The following is a 21,478-nucleotide window of genomic DNA, read 5'->3' as shown; positions in this document are numbered from 1 at the left end:
GGTAGGCCTTCGTCGGCTAGCCTGGTTGGCTGTCCCTGGACCTGGGTTTTCCACCTGGCCTCCCAAGCTCTTAATAATGCCCAGTCATCCTGGGTCTTGGCCAATGGTGGGCCCAAGGCTTTAGCCTGGGCGTTCCATTCGGCCACTACAGCCGAGGCCTTTTCGACGTCTGTTGGCTTTTCTGGGCTCCGGGGCCGGCCCCGTAGCCTCCGGAACCTTCGTTGGAGCCTATTGCAAGCCCCTTGGATGATTTCCTTTGGTGGGCGTCTCGGGGCCTCTGGGCCTAGCCCGGCCTGTAGGGTAGGCTCGTTGAGCCGGCCTTCGAAGTCGGCCAGCCTCTTGTTAAGGTAGAGGTCTAGGGGAGGGATCCAAGTTTCCGTCTCGAGATTCCGTATAGGGGTAGTCTTATAGGCCCCGGCTACGATGCGTAGGCTTCGGTTCTGGGTCTTTGCTAGGTCTCTGGCTAGGCCTTGTGGTGAGCCGTTGAGTGTTGTAGGCTTGTGGAAGCTGGATGCCCCATAGGCTATTGCGCTACGAATGCACTTGGTATAGACCTCTCTGGCCCTGATTAGCCCCGGGCCCCAGGTCTTGGCTGCTATCCTTGATAGGGCAAAGTCTTGGGTTCTTAGCTTGGTAGCTATGCTGGCTCCGTGGGCCTTCCAAGAAAGCCTCCAGTCGAGCCAGACCCCTAGGAACCGGGCTGAAGCCGTTGGTTTAACCATAGTATGGTCATGAGGGTGGCCCGGTTTGGCTAGTCGTAGTGGTTCAGACCACTGTTTACGGCCTTTGTTGAAGTGGATCAGCTCTGACTTGGCCCCATTGAATTCCATTCCGTAGGATCTAGCCCACTGTAGGCATGTAGCCCAGGCTTGTTCTAGTTGCCGGCAGTTGATATAGGGGTCCCTTCCAAAGGCTAGGATGTTGGTGTCATCTGCGAATCCCACTAAGCTGACCAGAGGGTGCTTTTCCTTTAGTACTTTATATAGCGAGGCTATATATAGTATAAAGAGGATTGGTGATAGTGGTGATCCTTGTGGCACTCCAGCTCGGATGTCGATTTCCGGGGCAAGTTGGCCGTCGAATAGGAGTGTGGCCTTCCGGCCCGTTAGCCACGACCGTAGCCAACCTACAAGCCACTGCGGGAGCCCGAGGTCCCGAACTGTAGCCAGTAACCGGGTATGATTTACCCGGTCGAAGGCCCCTGTGAGGGATTCCAAACATTGGCATTGGTAGATAGAGGATCTTAGGTCGACCTTATCTCGCCAATACTTGTCAATCGACTTAGGATCCTATAGAGGGTTAAAAAGAAATAGTATATCATTAAAGGACTATTCGATACCCAATAGGTATAATAGAAAATAGAACCACTTAAGATTACAATAGAAGGAAAAACCACTAAAGTGGTATTTGACATTGTTAAAATAGGGCCTAAGAAGGATATAATTCTAGGACACCTATAGCATTAAGATTATAACCCAGATATTAGTTAGAAGGGAGGTGGCCATCTATAACCTTGGGAATAGAGGCTATATCCGACCAACGAGATAGGAAGCGCAGACGACGGATCGTAGCAGGGAAGATCGCCCCGGAAGGCGGCTCCTATAGATCCACCGTAAGAGACGGACAGTGCCAAGTAGAGTATTACGGACTTAGGAAGAGGCGGCAGTCACCAGGAAGAACAGCGAGAATTAGCAAGACCAGGCCAGAGACGACGCCACTTGTAACGATACCCTTGCGCGGCTTATAGAGATATAGACGATATCGAAATCGCTATTATCTTAATCAATGAGGCTAGAGAATTCGAATTCCAGGATTAGGTTACCAAGAGGGAAGCGGCTAGTATTACGGCTAGAAACAAGTTCTTATACTACCGAAGTATAGGAAAGAACGCGGAAACGGGCAAGATCCTAGTAGAATACTAAGGACATCCGGCGTTCGAAGCGAAACATCTTAAAGGGCTACTAGACTATGGACCTTAGGATCACGAAATCAAACTCAAGGAAGGAGCCTAGTTAAAGTTCTTTAAGGTATACTATACCAACGAAAAATAAGATACTAAGTTAAGAAGATATCTTAAAAAGAATCTTAAGATAGGGTATATTAGACTATTAATATTATTAGCAGGCTACCTAGTCCTATTTGTTCCGAAGAAGGATAGGAAGCTTCGGATATATATAGACTACCGATAGCTGAACGAAGAGATAGTAAAAAACCGGTACCCCTTGCTACTTATCTTGCAGCTTCGAGACTAGTTGGCAGGCGCCTATTACTTTACTTGCCTCGACCTTCTAATAGCGTACGCCTATATTCGTATTAAGGAAGGGGATGAATAGAAGATAGCGTTTTATACTCCCTACGGCTATTATAAGTACCTTATAATGCCCTTTGGATTAACGAATATACCGGCAACCTTCTAGGCGGTCGTTGATTATATAATCTGCCTATTCCTCGACCGATTTATAGTCTATTACCTAGATAATATCCTCATCTTCTCTAAAATACTTAAAGAATATAAGAAGCATATAAAGGCAGTACTAAATATACTCTATAAGTATAAGTTATTAGTTAATAAGGACAAGAGCGAATTCTATATTACGAAAACAGTATTTCTTAGATACGAAATTTCGCCTAGTAGAATCAGGATAGAGCCAGCAAAGATTGAAGCGATTAAGAAATGGCCACGACCAACAATAATAATAGAGGTACAAGGATTTATCGGATTCGCCAACTTCTACCAAATGTTCATTAGGAACTTTGGCGACCTTGTATGACTATTATATAAACTTATAAAGAAAGACATCGAGTTCCGATAGGAAGCCGAGTACGAGCAAGCGTTTTAGAAGATCTGCGATATAATCATTGCCGATCTAGTGCTCTGGTTACCAGACCTATAGAAGCCATTTGAGGTTGAAACTAATATATTAGATTATATAATCGGAGGATAACTCGGTTAGCGCGATAAATATAGGAAGTTATACCTAGTTGTATTCTTTTTGAAAAAGCTCGAAGGACTACGGCTTAACTGCCCTATCTATGATAAGGAGTTGCTAGCCATTATCGAAGCATTTTAAGAATAGAGACTATACCTTAGCGGTATAACCTATAAAGTCCAGGTCTATATAGACTATAAGAACTTGCGGTACTTTACTACCACTAAGGTATTGAACGGACGACAAACTCAATAGGCAGAATTCCTTTTAGAGTTCAACTTTAAAATCAATTATAAGAAAAGCTCGGAAAACGTACGATCAGATACGTTGAGCAGGAGGCCAGATCACTTCAGGAATAGCCAACTAGAAGCCTCGCTACTGTTACTTTAACAATAGCCAGACGGTTCCCTATAGTACGCTCCCTAACCGATAGAAGATCTCGATGATGATACGCTTCTACGATAGGACGAAGATCCCAGTATATAACCTCTACAATCGTTTGAAGAATATTATATAGTCTTTAGGGAAGAACGGCTAGGAAAAGACTTCCAGGACCGGAAGCAGAATGATATAGACGAAAAGGCAGGTATCTCTTGGAGAGATAGAGCGTTATAGTATAATAGCAAGGCCTATATTGCACTATAGGATTAGAAAGAACTGATCAAGACAATCTACAAGTCGAAGCTCGGAGGATATATGGGAATCGCCAAAATAGTCGCTAAGGTTCGGCAACACTACGACTTCCTAGGACTTAGGACTAGAGTCAAAACCATTGTATAGGAATGCAACCTCTATAATCGAAGCAAGTCGGTATAGTATAAACTATACGGACTCTTGAAACCACTGCCAGTTATAGAACGACTATGGAGTTCGGTGACGATAGACTTTATTACTAAACTACCGCTTTTAAAGGACTCGACTACCGGAATGAAGTATAATAGTATCCTTACTATAGTTGACCGACTTACTAAATAGAGCTACTTCTTCCTGTATAAAGAATCATAGTCAGTAGAACAACTTATGGATATAATCTACTGGTATATTGCATTAGTATATAGATGGCTAGGAGAATGGATTATAGACCGAGATACCAAGTTCGTATTAAAGTTTTAGCAAGCGCTTATAAAGCGTTTAGGTATGAAAAGCAAGCTTTCAATAGTATACTACCTGCAGACAGATAGCCAGATAGAAAGGCTTAACCAGATCGTTGAATAATACCTTAGAACGTTTATCAACTTCTAATAGGACGACTGGGTTGATCTATTACTAGCAGCATAGCTTACGTATAATACTATACCAATAGAGATAATAAAGGTTACTCTATTCTTCGCGAACTTTGGCTACGAAGCAGATTTATGCCAGGGACCAGACGTCACGGTACCTAGGGCAAAAGTCAAGGTAGAGAAAATATATACACTATATATAATACTAAAGGAAGAACTCGAGTTCGTTAGGCTTAAGATAAAGGAGTACTATGATAAATATCGGCTCGAGAGACCTCGCCTTGAGAGAGGAGATATAATCTACCTTATTTCCCGAAATTTGAAAATGAAACGGCCAAGCTAGAAACTCGACTTTAGGAAGATTAGACCGTTTAAGATCGACGTAAGAATTTCGATATCTAATTATCGACTTTCGTTACCATTAATAATAAAGTTATATACTAATATCTTCTATATCTCGCTCCTCGAACTAGCACCTAAGAATATACGGCTTATAAAGGACATCGAAGCCAAGGACGAAGAAAAAGAATAGGACGTTAAGGAAATCTTAGATTCGCAGATAGCCAACGGAAGGCTAGAGTACTTGATTAAATAGCTCGACTTCGGACCAGAAGATAACTTATAGGAGCCGGTAGAACACCTTAACTATATAGAAAAACTAAGAGAATTCTACCGGTAGAACCTAGACTGGCTAGGAGGAAGGTATAAAAATCTCTATATAAGTTACCTTACCCTATGGTAAAGCCACTCATATGGAGATAAGGCGCAGGTAAGATTCGAACCTACGGTCTCCTAGAGCAATCACTTGGGTGTGATAACCAAGCTATACCATTGAGCTATTTCATTTGTAGGAAAACAGGCAGCAATACTATAGACAATACTTATACGGCAGGCGCGACTAAGACCTAGCCACCATCGGCTACAAACCCCCACTACCTTGAGAAACCAGAGGGCTTCTATTACCAGAACCCTATAGAGCTAGAAATAAGGGACCTCCCCTAACAATACTCTAGTCTATAAGAACGTCCGATAACCAGTTGGGATCCAAGTGATCCGACAAAGTAGGACTAGGAGCAAGGAAATCTGATAAAGAAGGCGAAGCGGCAGTATCTAAGGATGCTGCTGCCGTACTATCCGAAGGTAGAGCAGCCAGGGAAGCCTGCTCCGACTCCTTCTTCTTCTCCTCGTCCAATAAATGAGACTCCCGACGGAAGGCTATATAAGCCCTCTCCTCCAACGCCCGCGACTATTGCTCTAAACGAAGCAATTTGTTAATCGTGGCCCGACGCTCGGCATTAAGACGCTCCTTTTCCTTAATAAAAGGATATACTATGGAGGTTAGCAAGTATAGGAGTAAAGGAAAGCGGTAGACTTATAATCTATACTATAGATATTGTAGTTGGAACGACTTGCCTTGATATAAGGAAGGCAACGTTCGTAACGCTTATGAGCAATATACTCTAGTTTCTTCTCGTAGCAATAGGTATAGGAGGGCATGATAATACCGGTCTATATAAGGAAGCGTACCTGATCGCGACGATGGTCAGAATTCGTTCGTTTCTTTTTCTCTATACGGTCAGGTATAATAATAACGATATAGAAGGGAAGAACCTACTAGGGCAAGATACAAGGAGGATAGCCAGGACTATTGGTTATTTCAGGAACTTGGTCGTCGGGGCGTTGACCCTAGAGGAGGGGCATTGTATCACGAATTAACCAACGGCAGGCTACAGGGTAGACGGCTATATATAGGGACGTAAGGACGTCCCGAGCCAATCATTTGGACAACTAGGCGGACTAGTCAGAGACGGGCAAAGGTGCTAAGGTGCCAATGCCGCTAAGTACTCTATAGGATATAAGCGATTAGAGTCATTAGGGGTATATTACGATAAGTACCTGAGTGCTTATCCGAATCGAAGCACTGAGTACCCAAGAAGATAGCTAGTATATAGTCACTCGTTCTAGAGGACTCTAGGAGTTCTCCAGTGAGCAATACAAGTAGTAAAGTAGCCCTACGTTACTATACAGACATTGCGACTTGCATTGTTATGAACCTTTTGGCTTCACCGAGACCTATAGTCCGACCAGCAGTTACCTTCGACCGGCGAACCCTTTCAGAGGCAGGACTGCCTGTGGTTTCGTCATATAATGGCTCACAGCTAGGGTTAACTTAGCTTAACGTATCTTATAATATTATAAGATACGTTAGCTGTTAATGTACATGATAAGCGAGTGACCCAGACAAGCGAATAACCTACTTCCTATACAACGCGACATCTTTGCACTCAATAACAAAATTTCCTCTACTATCCAAAATGCCCTCTACTTTAAAAGAAGGCTAGATAATCTTGGCTCTCCAAGCTCTTTAAAACGACAAGAATCTAAGCGAACGAGCCGCAGCTAAGATCTATAGGGTTGACTGTAGGACCCTAGGGCACCGACGCACTGGCAAGCCTGCACGATACGATCTTCCAGCCAACTCGCGTAAGCTTATAGATCTAGAAGAGAAGGCGATAGTTCAATATGTCAATAAGCTATCTGCATGTATATTCCCGCCTAGGTTGTATGGTATAGAAGATATGGCCAACTAACTACTGCGCGAATGCGATGCGCTCCCTATTGGCAAACGCTGGGCTTATAACTTCGTCAAACGCCGGCCAGAGCTCCGTACGCGATATACATATAGATACAACTACCAGAGGGCTAGATATAAAGATCCAGACGTTATTCGCGAGTAGTTTAGGCTTGTATAGAATACTAAGGCCAAGTATAGTATTATAGATGACGATATCTATAACTTTGACAAGACTGGGTTTATAATAGGCATTATCTTTACAGGTATAGTTATTATAACCTTAGATGGCTGGAGCAAGGCTAAGCTGGCCTAGCTTGGCAATCGCAAGTAGGCAATAATAATCTAGGGAGTCAATGCTCTTGGCTAAGCTATCCCTCTATTCATTATCTTAGCCGCGCAATACCACCTTGTCAACTGGTATACTGAGTATAACCTCCCGGCCGACTGGCGTATTGCAACCACCGAGAACGGCTGGACTACCAACGCAGTAGGCCTTGATTGGATCAAGCACTTCGACTACCATATAGCGCCTCGGATAAAGGGCAAATACTAATTGTTAATCCTCGATGGTGTGACGAAACCACAGGCAGTCCTGCCTTTGAAAGGGTTCGCCGGTCGAAGGTAACTGCTGGTCGGACTGTAGGTCTCGGTGAAGCCAAAAGGTTCACAACAATGCTTTGTCGCAATGTCTGCACAATAGGTATAGGCTATTGCTTGTAATTGCTCACTGGGGAACTCCCAGAGTCCTCTAGAACGAGTGACTAGCTATCCTATATACTACGGTTCTTCCTACGGATCACGGCCTCCCTCTGGTGATCTCTTATACTAGATCACCTTGGATCACCAGTGATCCCTTATGAGCCTTATACCTGGATCACCAAGCCTTCCCTATGCCAAGTGTGATCCTCTTCTGATTGGTCCGTTCCTGGACCGGAACGATTGGACGCAGGCGTCGCCCGCAGACCATGCAGGTCGGCCCCACCGGCCGCTGCAGGTTAATTCATGACAGATGGCTACAAAAGCTACCACTCGACCGAGTTCGAGCTCTATTACCAGTAGAACAATATTATCACGCTCTATATGCCTCTATATTCCTCCTATCTCCTCTAGCCACTTGATGTTGGCTGCTTTGGGCTATTGAAGCAGGCGTATGGTTGCCAGATCGAGGACTTAGTATGCGCGTATATCAACCATATAAGCAAGCTCGAGTTTCTTTATGCCTTTCGTACGGCCTTCTTTGCCTCTATTACTAAGAGGAATGTATAGGGCGGTTTTATAGGGGCTGGCCTTGTGCCATACGATCTAGAGAGGGTGCTTTCGAAGCTAGATATTAAGCTTTGTATACCAACACCCCTAATCTTATAGCCAGGCACTGTATAATCTTGGGTCTTCCAGACACCATATAACCTTCGAGAAGCCGAGTTATAGTCAACGCTTATCAAGACTTATATTGCCAACTATTAAAATAGCTCCCCGACTTTAATATGGGCTGCTATAGACTAGCTTATCAAAGGTACAATGGCTATAATGTACTAGGTGGCCCTCCTTCAAGCAGAGGTGTCTTTGCTCCGCAAGGCTAACGAGGCGCTAAGCAAGCGCCGGAGAGCCAAAAAAAACACGTGTGCGGCTTGGAGGATCACTTACTGTGTAGGAGGTACAGGAGGTGGTAAGCTAGGGGGCTATAGGTGGGGAGGCAATGCAAGAAACACAGCTAGATGGTAGTGGTGCTGGTGGGGGTCGTACGAAGGTTCGGTGCTGTGGTGTATACGGCAAGCCTGGTCATAATGCCCGCACTTGTCAGGAGGTTGCAGAAGCATCTGATTCAGCCGTTTCTGATGTAATTGTAGTTGGTTGATAGTTGTGTTGTTTTGTAATCTAGAACTCGCTGTCGCACCCGCCGGGTTTAGCGACCCTCCCGATCGGGTATAGCGCCGCGTCCGAACCGCGTGCTCGCACGGCCCAGCGCGCCCGTCGCATAAATACGAGCCTCGCCTCTCCGACGTCCCTTTTTTGTACTCTCGACTTCTCCCTTCATCCCTCTACTCTTTTCCTTCGCTCGGCCCCTGCCTCCTCAAATGTGCTCATCACCAACGCCTCTCTGATCGCTCATTTCGCCAAGGCGGCCGCGCGTCCCTACCTACCAGCCCTTGCCTTCCCCTCTTTCCGGCGCCTCGGAGCCTCGCACATCGCCTCTCGCGCAGTACTTGCGCTGTTTGGCAACTGTTTCCCCCGAGCCCTTCTCCTTACCGCTTGCGTTCCGGCTCATTTTCACCACGGCTTTCACTCGACTCATACTACAACTCCAACTTGACTTTGAGCTTCATCTACACTAAGCGATCGAGATCCGCCTGCTTTCCTTGCTCTGCCATCCAGGATGCCTCCCTTTGTCCGTGGCGGGCGACTTCGCGTCTGCCTGGTAGGTCCCCCCTGTGTGGGCGATTTGTCGTGCACGCTAATTCTGACCAGTCACAAAAATGCCGCAGTTATCGACTGCGTCCGATGCAGAGACACCAGGACGCCTCCTCTCGCTTGGCGCATTGGCGACCTCCCCGTCTGCAAGTCGGATAATCTCGTATTCGGACCGAATGTCGACACACGCTGCGGCGGAGCCTGCAAGAGAGTGGCCACGAGAACGGCATGATCGCTCCTGATTTGACTGCGATCTGTTTTTGGGTCACACGCCGCGATTCAGCCTGCAGCGGACGTGGATAGAAAGGCCGCGCCGAAACGAGCCCTTGGCGATGCGATCCAATGGGGGCGGGCTCCGGAAAGAAAGACGAAGTCGGTCCTGGCTGCAGCAAGGACAGTGGAGCAGGCGAAGGAACAACACGGACCCCAAAATGACGTGGCCTCTTTGATGCTCCCGTTGGCTCGCGGTCACGCATGACGGACGATCCTTGTCTTTGTCGCATTGACGGCGAGGCAGACTCGGACCACTTTGTGGCGGGGGGGTTGAATGGCCCTGGGTTAGCGGTCGCGTATGCGACAGCTCGGTGAGAGGTAGTCTCGCGATTGGGTGGTTTCGGCTGCGGGACGGCGAAGAGGAAGGGGGCTAGTTCATGCAGCGGGCTGGAGGAAAGAGAGACGACGCGCCTGCGTCACAGCGGCTAAGCCGACCTGGGCGACTTTCGGCGACGCCGTGGATCATGCGGCACCCACGCCAAGGTCGTGAACCCGCCGCGATACGATGCCCTGCGGCTGCTCCCTTCTCCGGCCCAACTCCTTTCCGTCTCGGCAATTGCGTGATTGGCAGAGGTACGAGGGACCGGTGAATCGATGTCTCGCGTGCTTGAAGCGACATGCCGGGCACGTTCCTTACGAGCTGTCGCGATTGGCGGAGCGGATTGGGAGTTGGAGGCTAGGTCCAACTCCTTGTCAGTGAGCCAGGTCTGTGGCCGAGTTTCCGCACACGCTGATATATTTTGCTCGTTCCCCGGTACCCAGGTCTGCGAAGATGGCTAGCTTCTACACTGGTTTCCTCCGGGTATCTTCGAGCCTTTGGCGTCATTCTGCAATTCAGCAGCGCGGTATTACTGGCAACACCATGGCACCAGTCTGCCTTGATCACCAAAACTTCTACACTCCCCCTGCGGCGGCGGCGGATCCTAAGCCTACGACCCGTGTTGTTTTCGCACGGGATTACCCCTCTTCAACCATCTCTAGGACGCAGTCGATGCAGAATGCAGGCGATCCACGGCCTGGTGGTACCAAAATGCCACAGAACGACGTGATCGCAATCTCGAGCGATGGCGAGTCTGAGAGCGACAGATTGCACACCCACGACAACCCATGTCTGCCACTACCGAGGGGTGAACTACGGCCCACGGGCGGCAGCCGGTGCCTGAATGGCAGCGCGGAATGAGGGCCCTAACCGCCGTCCACGCGGGGTTAATAAGGGGTACCGCCTACACTAACTCGCGGGTGGGACTAGGTCTCGGCCTTATACCACGCTGACGCCGCCCTCCGTTACATGCAAGATACCGGTTCAAAGTTGTAACGTTACCTGGCTGACGGCAGGAACCGAATGCAAAGGCAGAAGCCAGATATATGTCTTCCGTCCTGCTGTGTAAGGTAGGAGTCCGTAGGACCAAGGAGGAACAGGATAGCATATCATTTCTGTGATCTGGAATTGATAACAATAGGTGACCGGTCGATTGGCGATCTCCATTCTCAAAGGCGGAGGAGAGGAAGGGCGATATCAGCGATTCGTCGTCGGCTTCATGAAGGTGGAAAAGACACTGCTGCACATAGCACCATGGCAGATACCCAGTAGCCTCCCATCGGGACTCCCTGGCATAGCTCAACTCGGTAACCGCCTGCCCAGATGTAACACTACCCGTACACCCGCGTAAGCCGGGTAGAGAACAGAACAGATGTGTCGAAAATCACCAGGCTGTGCAAGACTCCGAGTCTCCGACTGCCCTCGGGTCACGGCGTCACGTGTCGACGCCGGTAGGCTGTAGAAAGCACAGCCACCGCGTCGAACCCGGCAAAGAGGTTGGCAGACCTCAGGTAGGTATTTCTCGAGGAAGAGGGTCCATTGCATTGCGCGGAGAGAGATCCTGTGTTGGGCGCGGACGTAAGGGTAAGGCGACATACTCGGCGAGGTACCATCAAGTCATTGAGTCCATGTTACCCAGGAGGCGGCACGTTGCGAGTTCCTGGCGGACTCTCACCATCCTGCTGCTCGTCCTTTCCTTTCCTTCCCTTCGCTTTGCGGTGGTGGCAGCAGAGCTCAGGTTTTAGGATTCGAGTGCAGTCCACTGAGGAGCGGAGAGTTAGCCTCGTAAGGATGGAACAAGATGTCAGGAGGCGGGAAATGTTTTCGATGCCGTGCATAATACCACTTACCGTAGCGCGCCACCAGGTTCAGAGAAAACCGTTGCAGGTATGATTCTGACCTAGTGGAACCCGCACCTCCATAAGGGAGCGTTTTCCGGCCTGCAACCTGCCCCATCATTGATTTAGCTACATTCAGCCCTATATAACATATTGGCTATAATAATGGTCTTTGCCTAGAAGACTATTCTATCTTAAGCATCCTGTTTTTGAGCCCTAGTCTATTTTAGAGTAGTAAGTCTGTTTTACCTAGAGGAGGACTTATGGAAGGTGCCCCTAGTAGGTATATAGGCACAATGTCTGCTTTTCTCAGTTGTGATTGCCGTAGTGTAGTGGTAACCTTGTAGACTTGTAACCTTGTAGCTCCGTGTTCGATCCTGTGCCCACCCATTTCTTTATGTAGACCCGTAGACTTGTAGAATCTTTACCTACCTAGGGTAATGTTTTACCCTAGTATCTTTCGACTAAAAAACAGCCTTCTGGAGAAAACAGATTCTAAGAAGAAAACGGGGTCCTTATGAAAATGGTCATAATCCATTAAAATAGGCCTGCAATAGAAATTGCCGATTGCCAAAATTAACCCCTTCCTATTTTCGTCTCGAGACCGTTTTCACACTATAAAATTGTACCTGCAACCGTTTTCTCTGAACTGGGTGGCGCGCTATGGTAATGAATGAATGCTACATCAGGATAGTGTCACGGACATCTCTGGGATACGTACTCTCTGAGGTAACGCCAGCGTGGGGATTGCATGGCCGTGCGCCTGAATGAGCTGTAAGTTTTATACGACCCTGAGCTTCTGCTCTGCGTCCCAAACCTTCTGTTTGTTAACGTACTTTTACCCAGGTGGGGTATCATATATGCCCAGACAACTGGTTGACTTGTTTCTTCTTGCTCGTTTATTGCCCGGATTCCGGTCGTTTCCCCGGTACCTTCCCCGGTGATAGTATCGTCGAAAACCTCCCCTATTTGCATCATCCTTTGCGCAGTTAAGAGGGATATCCATATCCCTCCTCATTGTAGGTTAATCTCGGGGCAGCGAGCGATCTTTAGGTGGATTCTTGTAATCTCGATTTGGCCCTCCTCTTCCCTCGATGTTGCGGCGATCCGTTAGCCCCGTCTGGGATAATCCTTGGTTTGCCTCCGGCCGGATGGCGAATGGTTTTTGTTTTTTAAGAGTTGAAAGGTTTTGCGTAGGAACATCATAATTATCATTCTGGGTCCCGGTTTCTTGATGATATAAAGCATCGAATAAAAGAACCTTCAATACCACTGCTAGGTCGGGAAAGAGCCACCCTGGTGTGTGACAACGGTGGGAGAGCCAGAGCCAAGGACTAGAGCCTCCATCATCCCTTTCTATCTGTCCGTTAGACACAGTCATTATGATCACCACCTGGGCCGGGCGCAGCAGTCTTTTCAACAACTAATCAATCTTCCTCGATTACTGACTGGCCGGTAAGTGAACTGGGTCTCTGGAACTCTTTCGTTTTCCTACAACATCCTCATCACTCTGGCAGCCATTACAATCTTGCCTGGGTCGGGCTCTGGTAGCCAATTCAACCATCAATCAAACTCTGTTACCCAGTCCAGTCATCTGGTCATAATCCATTTCTATTCGACTGCACCCTGTTGGAAGCTACAAACCAATTCCTGTTACCAACTTACCAACCAGCCTACCACCACAAATTCCACCACTTCTTGGCTCTACTTTTCAACCCCTATTACCCGGCTTTTCTACCACATGATACTTGCCTATTCGTGTCTGATTGGATGGGGAACAAGATCTGATTCAAGGACAAGCGGCGACGGAGATGGTTCTGGCCGTTGCATGCGATCTCGATCCACTAAACTTCACTCGCCCGTCCGTATCTGATTGGATGATGAACCGCATTTGATCCAACTACCAGCCGTGACGGAGATGATGACGCAGGTGTGATCTCGATGCACTATAAACATGGCATTCCCTCCCGACTTGGATCCCCCCCGGCTCATATATACGACTTTCCGCGTGCCTCACACCGATCCGATTAACCACCGGAGAATCGAGAACCTTGAACGGACAAGATGGATGTTATGAGTCACCACGCCCTCCCGGCGTTCCTTGTCGCCCTTAGCCTCCTGAGCGTCTTGTGGTCTGCGCAGGCAGCCTCGCTTGCCGCCTCGGCGCCATTCCCTGTTCGCCGACTTCCTCGCGCCCCAACCTTGCCCATTCACCGTGACGGCCGTCTCAAGGACCCGCCGGTGATCGTCTCTCCGGCCTTCAAGCCCAGCACGAACTACTCGTACAATATCGGATTGAACAGCTCCGCAGATGTATTCCAGTTTGCAACCAGCATCGGAGACCCGCCATCCGAGGGCTTCGGTGCGACGGTGGCCGCTGCGCTCCTGGTCATCACGGAGCCCCTGGATCAGTCCCCGGAACCAGATACCGTCGTCTTCCGTGTTGGCATCAGCGTGTCGAAGTGCAACGTCCAGAAAGGACCCTCCAAGCTGGACAAATCGTCTGGGGAATTTGTGCGCGATCCGCGAGCCACCAACGATAGCTGTGGCCTTGACTCGGGCGACATCAGTCAGCAGCCGCTCGTCTACGTGACGCAGAATCTCACCTCGGGGGAGTTTATCAATGTCTACTGGAACCAGTCCACGTCGGGACAGGACCCCAACAACCTCCAGGACCCCGCTGCCTACACAAAACTGCTGGTCAGCACTGTCCGAACCCTACAGTCGACTTACTCTCCAGGCAGCAGGTCATATGTCGTGGAACGGCCTGGTCGCTTCGGTACACCCCGTAACATTACGTACACGTATATTGGAACAGTATGGCGCCCTCCTCGATTGAACTTCACCTGTTGACGCTTTCTCACCTTCTCCAGGTTGCCGGCACAGGAGACCCCTGCTTCGACGTCGAGGCGGAAAGCGTGCAAGGGGATCAGTTTGAAGAGTTTCATCAGCAGGTTTGCTACTCGAACAGCAGCACCGGAGGGATCTCGATGGCTTCCAGCGGAGACTCTGCAGATCTCGGAACCCCCGAGGCCCCAGGCGTAATCCCAGTCACGTCTTGTATCATTGCGGACTGGACCACCATTACCAGCCAGGATGACACAGCTTCCATGTACCTGCAAACAAAGGAGCTACCTGACCCCGGCCTCGGCGTCGTCACCGATGCTAGAGCAGGGTATATCTTCGGCACCACCCCGGTGGTTAACGTCTTCACCCTCAACGACAAGGGCGTGCTGGCCCGATGGAGCCTCAAAGGAAACACGGTGTGGCCGAATCCCATAGGAAACACGCAACCCTCACCTCTGGTGTTCATCTCTGGCGTCTCGCTGCAGCAAATGGTTCCTGGCCCACGGGACGTGTTTGCGGTGGACGTCCAGGGTGTCATATGGGTATACCGGACCGACGGGAACGACGTGGCCTCCGCTTGGGTGAATTACACAGACCCGGGCGTGATAGATCCCGGCAGCCAGGTGCTCGACGTGAGTTCTAGACTTGGCTTGCTGTCTGCCTTCATTGGATTCATTTGCTAATATCAGCCACGGGGAAGTTCCATCCCTGGACGAAGCCATGCGCTGCTACCTCGCCTCCGTCCGAGGTGTTTGGATTCTGGGTATCGACGGGTGGGCAGGCTTTCATCTTGTCAAGCGCCGTGTGTGCCGGCACGGCGTCCCCCCGGGGCCCCATCGTTTCCGCCCAGATCCCCAGCCTCGACGTGGTCATGAACGCTCAGAACATCTTGGAACTTCAACCGGTTGGCGTCAGCTGGGTGCTGCCCCACGTAGCCGCTGTTACAGCGTCCCAGAAACTGGTCTTCAGCTTCTACAGCCCCACTCCCTCGATCAATATCGCGGATGGGTATAGCGACTGGAATAACATAGATCTGGGGACAGACAGCAGAGGGGCTGCGGTCAACGTAACCCACGTGAGTGCTCGCGGTCACCTCGCTCTTATCCTTACCGTCTTTGCTCGCTGACAATGATTTATGATTTCGCGGGTTTAGGTTGAGACGTTCCATTTTCCCGCCGGCTTCAAGTTTCCCAATGGACAAACGCTGGCGAAGGAGGAGGATGGCATTCTTGTCGTGTTGGCGAATTCGTCCGTCTGCGCAATTCTTGCCACGTCCGCTGCGACAAACGCTCTCAGCACACCCCAACTGGTACTGGATTCTAACGGCCTGCCCGTCATTGGCGTTGACAAAGTAAGCCGGTTCTGCCCACTCCGTTTTCATGCCCATCAGCGGTCTAATTCTTGTCGAAAAAACCGAGGTCTCGTTCGACCCTTCCATTGCAGGGGGCGCGTTGCCCACTCGACACGCCATCGCTACGCCGTTTGGAGGGCACAAAATCCGATCGCTGCAGTACGTCGCGTCGGGCCAGTGGCGGGCCTTTGACTCGTGGCAGCCATTCCAAGCGGAGACGCAGGCGAAGGTGCAGAGGGACCAACCGCTCGGGTATCCTGCGATGAACGGCAAGTATTCTCTGTATTCTCGCCTGCTGGAGCCTCAAGGGGAGGGAAGCAGAGGAACGAACGGGCTGACGTAACTGGCAACCTCTCCAGCGCAATCCGCTGCCCTTTCGACATTGCAGAGTTCGTCCCGGCGCGCTCCAGCGGAGACGAAGCAAGTGAATTTTCAGAACCTCACAAGGACCGGGTTTGACGACCCGTTTTGGTATGCCGCCAGCGGCGATACTTGCACAACCGACAGTAAGGCAACTCGGGCATTCACTGATTCAGAATGATCCTCCCCTCGCTTCTAACAGAACAATTGTCTAGCCATGACGGCCGCGGTCAAGGAGCTCTTTGTAAACCCCACCGATACAAACGCGCTTCTGGAGTTCCGCCGCTTCTTTGCTGCCTGCAGTGCGCTCTCGATCGGCAGCCTTTGGCAGGCCATCACAAGCGGCCAGATTGTCATCTCGGATGACGCTCACGCCTCCCCTATCTTCGGTGCTGTGTACGAGTACCCTGTTTCCTCCATCATAGCCGACAACATGGCCAAAATCATGAATGGCCAGCAACCAAACGCCAACGCAGTCCCTGTCCGCGCCAGCGCCATTACCCAATCTCCATCTCTCCCGTGCTTTCCGGCCGTGATCGAAGATGCCCTGATCACCCTGGCCTTTGATCCAACACTAGACAAAGAGATCTCCCTCTCCGCTCAGAATGCGCTCGCGGCTTTCGTTGGGAAGGGGGCGTGCCCGTTCGACACCCCCGACTATGACCCGGCACACCACGAAACGATGAACCGTCTCCTGGACACGACGAGCAAGCATCAAGAGATTGCACCACACGAACTGTTGGGCACTGTGTACGGCATGGCTAACACGCGGCACCCCGACGTTGTCGACGCAGCAAGCGACCTGCTGCACCATAACTCGTCGTCTGTGAGGGTTGGTGCCATCCGGGCGATTGCCAACGTCCCGACGGTGAGTAGCAGTCCTCTCCTCCGCGCGGGGTCCCGCAGAAGATGCACGGATGCTGACCATCCATTCATTTGCTCCAGCTCGGCGCCACCACGAAGCTGGTACACAATGTTCTACATCACAAGGACAAGGCGGTCAGGCGATATGGAATGGCCGCTCTGGCCCATCATCAAACGACAGACTGGATGATGGTGACCCAGCAATTGCTCCGGTACTTGTACCAGCCCCGTGTCCGACGTCACCAGAGTGATCTGGACGGATTCGCCACGTATTTCCGGAAACGTGCCGGCGCCAACGCAGCCGACAGTCGCCTGGCCCGTGCCGGTGCTGCCCGTCTCAGAATCATCCAACACGCCGTGAGCCGGGTCAATGATACGGAAGCCGTCGCCCAAGCAAACTTTTCTCCATTGGTCTGGGACAAAGAGTTTGGCGGTGAGTTGCCGGGGGGGGAGGTGCCCGCAACTGGCTAATACTAGTAATTAACGAACAAAACAAAAGGCTACAATGCGAAGTTCTTGGTTGGTCTTCACGTCGAGAGCGACCTTGACGCCACCGGGGCAACATTCTACGCCGGAGCTGACTTGGGCGGCGAGATATTCGAAACTGACTTTGACATTGCATCTGCGGGGATCGAAGCCGTGGCGACGAGTGGCGGGCTCATCAGTCTGACTGCTTGGTTGGCCGTTTTCCTGCTGGATCTCCCTTCATTCCAACAGGTCCCGTACTATGTGATTGCGATACAATATCAGGCAGCAGTAAGATCCGTTATTTATTTATACTAATGTACCTCTTCAGATCACTGGGACTCACGGGTGGCATCAGACCGCAGTTCAAGTCTCCTCGGGAGACGCTTGCAACCTGACGCAGCCATCCCCACTTGCCAAGTCGATTCGGGAGACGAGAACATTCATCTCGGCCACGTATTAGTGAGTTGAGGCTGCATCGATTGTTCTTTTTTTTTTCTTCTTTCTTTCAAAACTGGCATCAGCTGACGACCGGGGGCCCGGGGGGGGGGGGGGCCGCCAGCTACGGGATACCTATGATCGCCGACGTAAACTTGAGGGTCGAGCTTGTTGGATGGTACGGGATCAGCTATGGCATCGGATGTAAGCTTGTAGTGTCTATAGGACGCAGGAACGAGTCTGGGCTAACCCGGCCACGCAGTGAAAACAGATCAGCCCATCTCTCACCCCTATCCCGGCCAAATCGCGGCCTATCTGGACCCCAATGCTGGCATCAGCGGGCAGATCTCTGCCAACGTCCACCTGTTGGTTGTATCGGGGGGCATCAAGGGCAGTCTCGACTTTGCAACCATCGATCTCAAAGTGAGCGGCGGTGCTGTTGTCAACAGCCCCAGCCCGCTCACTGTCGGCTTTGGCGACTCGATCATTCTGGCGGGGCAGTTCCTTCTCGGCTCGGTCGACTTGAACGTGGAGATTTGGGAATGCTGCTGCTGGACGTGTTGGTGGTCCTGCTGCTGGCGCTGCGGTGGCAGCTGCAACTCCGTTTGGACCAAGAGCCTCTTCACGTGGAACGGGTATAGCGTCAGCGTGCCGATCGACGACCGCAGCAACCTTTGTTCAACCCTTGCGGATTCCTCCAAGCTCCCTGCTACGCCTTATGATGGCAGAACGGCCCTGGAGGCCATCATGGATGCCGAGCTGCCACCTGCTCAAGATAACCTATTGGACGTGGACCCGGATTCCGAGTTGTATTGCGACTGCGATGACGCGCCCTATTGGCTACGCGACAGATATGTGGACTACACGCCGTTTTTCGAGAGCACCCAAGGGGTTTGGTCCAAGGGCGCTATGGCTCCTCTGGTAGGCAACCTCCCTCCCCCTTACGTTTCTGCGAGTATATACATATATATATATATATGTGTGTGTGTGTGTGTGTGTGTGGCATGCGACTAACACGCGGGCAGTACACATCCGCGGTGTACAACGCACCCAACCTTGCCCAACCGTTCACATACGATTGCTCTGCCACGGGGTACCCGGAGGTCTGCATCAACACGATGTGCTACTTCCTCTACTCGCTTGGGACGCATTACTTTAGCCTGACCTATAGTGACACTCGCGAGAACCGGAGGAAACTCAGTCTTTCCTTGTTGCCTACCGTGAGCGGAAAGGATCGGGACGAAGTTCCCATGAACAAGGTACTTAAGTCCGAATCACCTCTGACTCTGGTAGTTCTGTGGCTAAGCTCGGGTTCTGTCGCAGTGCGTGGAAGGCGGGTGCTGTGCTCGAATTCAAGCGCTGGATCCCACTCAAAACAGACGACATGGCGCCGTGTTTTGTGCCTACCTCAACCACGAGTTTGGACCCAAGAATTACCGCCCAAATATGGGAGTCTTCGAAATCAAGTACGGCTGGACAGTAGCCTCTTGGCGCAGCTGTGAGTCTGGCTGACGCGTGGATATAGCATCCCATCCTCCGTGCCACGTCCCAATATTCAAGAATGCCGCAAAAGTGACCTCAGGTACCTTGTGACAGACCTTTATTTCTGGCAACCGCCCTCGGTCGCGAACTGCCCGAACCAATGCGGGAGTAACTGGCCTGGGTACATCGTTTTTGGCAGGCCCCTCAAGCAGGGTCTGCAGCTGCTTATATTCCACGACGGAGATGTTGCTCACCCAAACCTGCGATACGACGCCGAAGACGTCACACGGGTACAGGTTGATGTAAGGCTTGCAGAACCGATGCCCCTTCATTGTCAAACGGCCTACTGACGCAGTGCCTCCCTGGCATATATCAAAATAGCCTCAAGCCCACCCCGACTATGTCATCCTCCACAGCCGTCTGGAGAACCTCACCGTGGCCGGGACCGCTCTTGTCCGGAACAGCCAGGCAGTAGGCAAGCTTGGCGAGAAACACGTCGAGTACCGGCTCGCCACAGGCCCAACTGCATCGATCCGTTTGCGCCTCGCTCGGGAGATGCTGCAGAAAGAGCCGCAGGATGGTAACAACATCTCGCGCGTCGACATGCCCATCGACACGGCGTGGAGCCATCTGGTCGCACACAAGAATGCGCCCCGCACCGTCTGGGAGGCCTTCTCCGAGGCGCGGGGTGTGCCCTCAATCCGGCTCGGCCGCGGCCGGGCTCCTGCCGACACGACGACGGAAGCAACTCGCCCTCCTCTCCGTGCCACCGAATTGCCCGAGAGAGCTCGACTCGACTACTATGCTGAAGTGCTGGGGCGCGTAGCACAGCTGGGGGATGCTGTCCTGGAGAAACGTGAGTCGTCCTCAGCCACGTGCCAGCGCCGCGCATGTCCGTCTGCACGGGCAGCTGAGATGAGAATCAAGCTAACCAACCTCCGAGTCTCGGACATCGGGGCAGCCCACTCGGCGCGAGAAATCGTCTTGCTGGCTGTGCTGGCCGCCATGAGCGTCTGGTATCTCGCGCGGCGTTTCACGCGGCCGAAGGGCTCGAACAGCAGTGCAACCGGCGAGCCTTGGCATGAGCCATTCACAGTGAAATCCGCAGCGGCTAGCAAAGCAACTCAGTAGTAGTTTGGCTGCTGCTGCTGTCAGTACGTGAGCTGAGTTTGTACTTTGTCGCTGCGCTAGGTTAAGGTGAAGGTGAAATGTCAACCTCGAGGGGATTCACTATCCTGACACTGGGTTAATATTTACAAATACGGCGCAGAGCGTCGGACAGGATGCGACGAGTCCTTGAGCCCTTGGTGGGCTGATCGTTCATGTCAGCGATACGCGATGTCGGTGTGTTAACTGTTAAGTTGTCCTTGCTTCTAGTCTCAGCCTCAAACACCACTTTGGTGTAGGGAGCTGTGAAGTAGGTATCTATGGCACTAGCCACACTCCTCTGTACCGTAAAGAGTCGCAGTGGGGTGGGTCTAGGGCCATTATGAGGTTGACGTTCACTGCGTTGTAAAAACTCGGCAGTCACCTATATAGGGCATAGTCATAGTATTTCAAAGCGGTCGTATATATAGGATTTCGATGGGGAGGAAAACGGAATTGGGTAGAGTTATACAAGTACAATGATAATAATAAGGTAGGACAGGGGCGGAGGATAGGCAGCTATTTTTATAACTCACTTACTAGATAGGAGTACTACTTTTAGCTGCCTTGGGAACACTCGGTTGCGATTACAACAGCGACCTCTCTTGCTAGGGCGGTACGCTGGTTAGAACCAGGCGTGACAGAGCATGGCGCAGCCTGCCCAGCGCCGGTCAAGTCACATGGGCGGCGGGCCCGGTCGGTGTAAGACGTCGAGATTTGGAAGAGGTTACATGTCGTCATTTATGCCACCCTGTCCTCAGAACAGCTAAATAAACCTTGAAACGCACAAATAATCAAGTGTGTTCAGGTTAGATTTTGCTTCTGATGGCCAGCACAGTAAGTGCGACGAAGGACAATGAGAACAATGAAGATTAGACACTCGATGGCCAGGTGGATAATAAGTGATTTCAGCAGTCTTCAGTACAGCCACATAGCATAGCATATACATCCCAACCCC

The 21,478-nt window shown here is 51.0% G+C and overlaps 1 protein-coding gene across 1 annotated transcript; it reads left to right on the top strand.

Annotated features, from left to right (window-relative positions):
- Positions 1-13,482: 13,482 nt before the first annotated feature.
- On the top strand, positions 13,483-17,995 carry B0T15DRAFT_538248 (uncharacterized protein). The gene is made up of 10 exons (XM_062869676.1): positions 13,483-14,384; positions 14,441-15,046; positions 15,115-15,489; positions 15,568-15,765; positions 15,833-16,034; positions 16,125-16,271; positions 16,341-16,993; positions 17,071-17,422; positions 17,489-17,745; positions 17,813-17,995. The coding sequence occupies exons 1-10, from the start codon at positions 13,632-13,634 to the stop codon at positions 17,915-17,917; spliced, it is 3,648 nt and encodes a 1,215-aa protein (XP_062718594.1). The 5' UTR covers positions 13,483-13,631; the 3' UTR covers positions 17,918-17,995.
- The last annotated feature ends 3,483 nt before the right edge of the window (positions 17,996-21,478 follow it).

The sequence above is a fragment of the Chaetomium strumarium genome (assembly GCF_033439665.1).
Source record: "Chaetomium strumarium strain CBS 333.67 chromosome Unknown B0T15scaffold_6, whole genome shotgun sequence".
In the NCBI taxonomy this organism is placed as follows: Eukaryota; Fungi; Ascomycota; class Sordariomycetes; order Sordariales; family Chaetomiaceae; genus Chaetomium; species Chaetomium strumarium.
This window is presented reverse-complemented; position numbering and strand designations above follow the sequence as displayed.

What these genes read in the sequence shown, in the direction of transcription:
- B0T15DRAFT_538248 (XM_062869676.1), top strand. Translation starts at nt 13,632, where the DNA reads ATGGATGTTATGAGTCACCACGCCCTCCCGGCGTTCCTTGTCGCCCTT. An exon ending in CTGCGGTCAACGTAACCCAC is followed by an intron (nt 15,490 to 15,567) that starts GTGAGTGCTCGC and finishes TCGCGGGTTTAG; the next exon opens with GTTGAGACGTTCCATTTTCC. An exon ending in CCGTCATTGGCGTTGACAAA is followed by an intron (nt 15,766 to 15,832) that starts GTAAGCCGGTTC and finishes GAAAAAACCGAG; the next exon opens with GTCTCGTTCGACCCTTCCAT.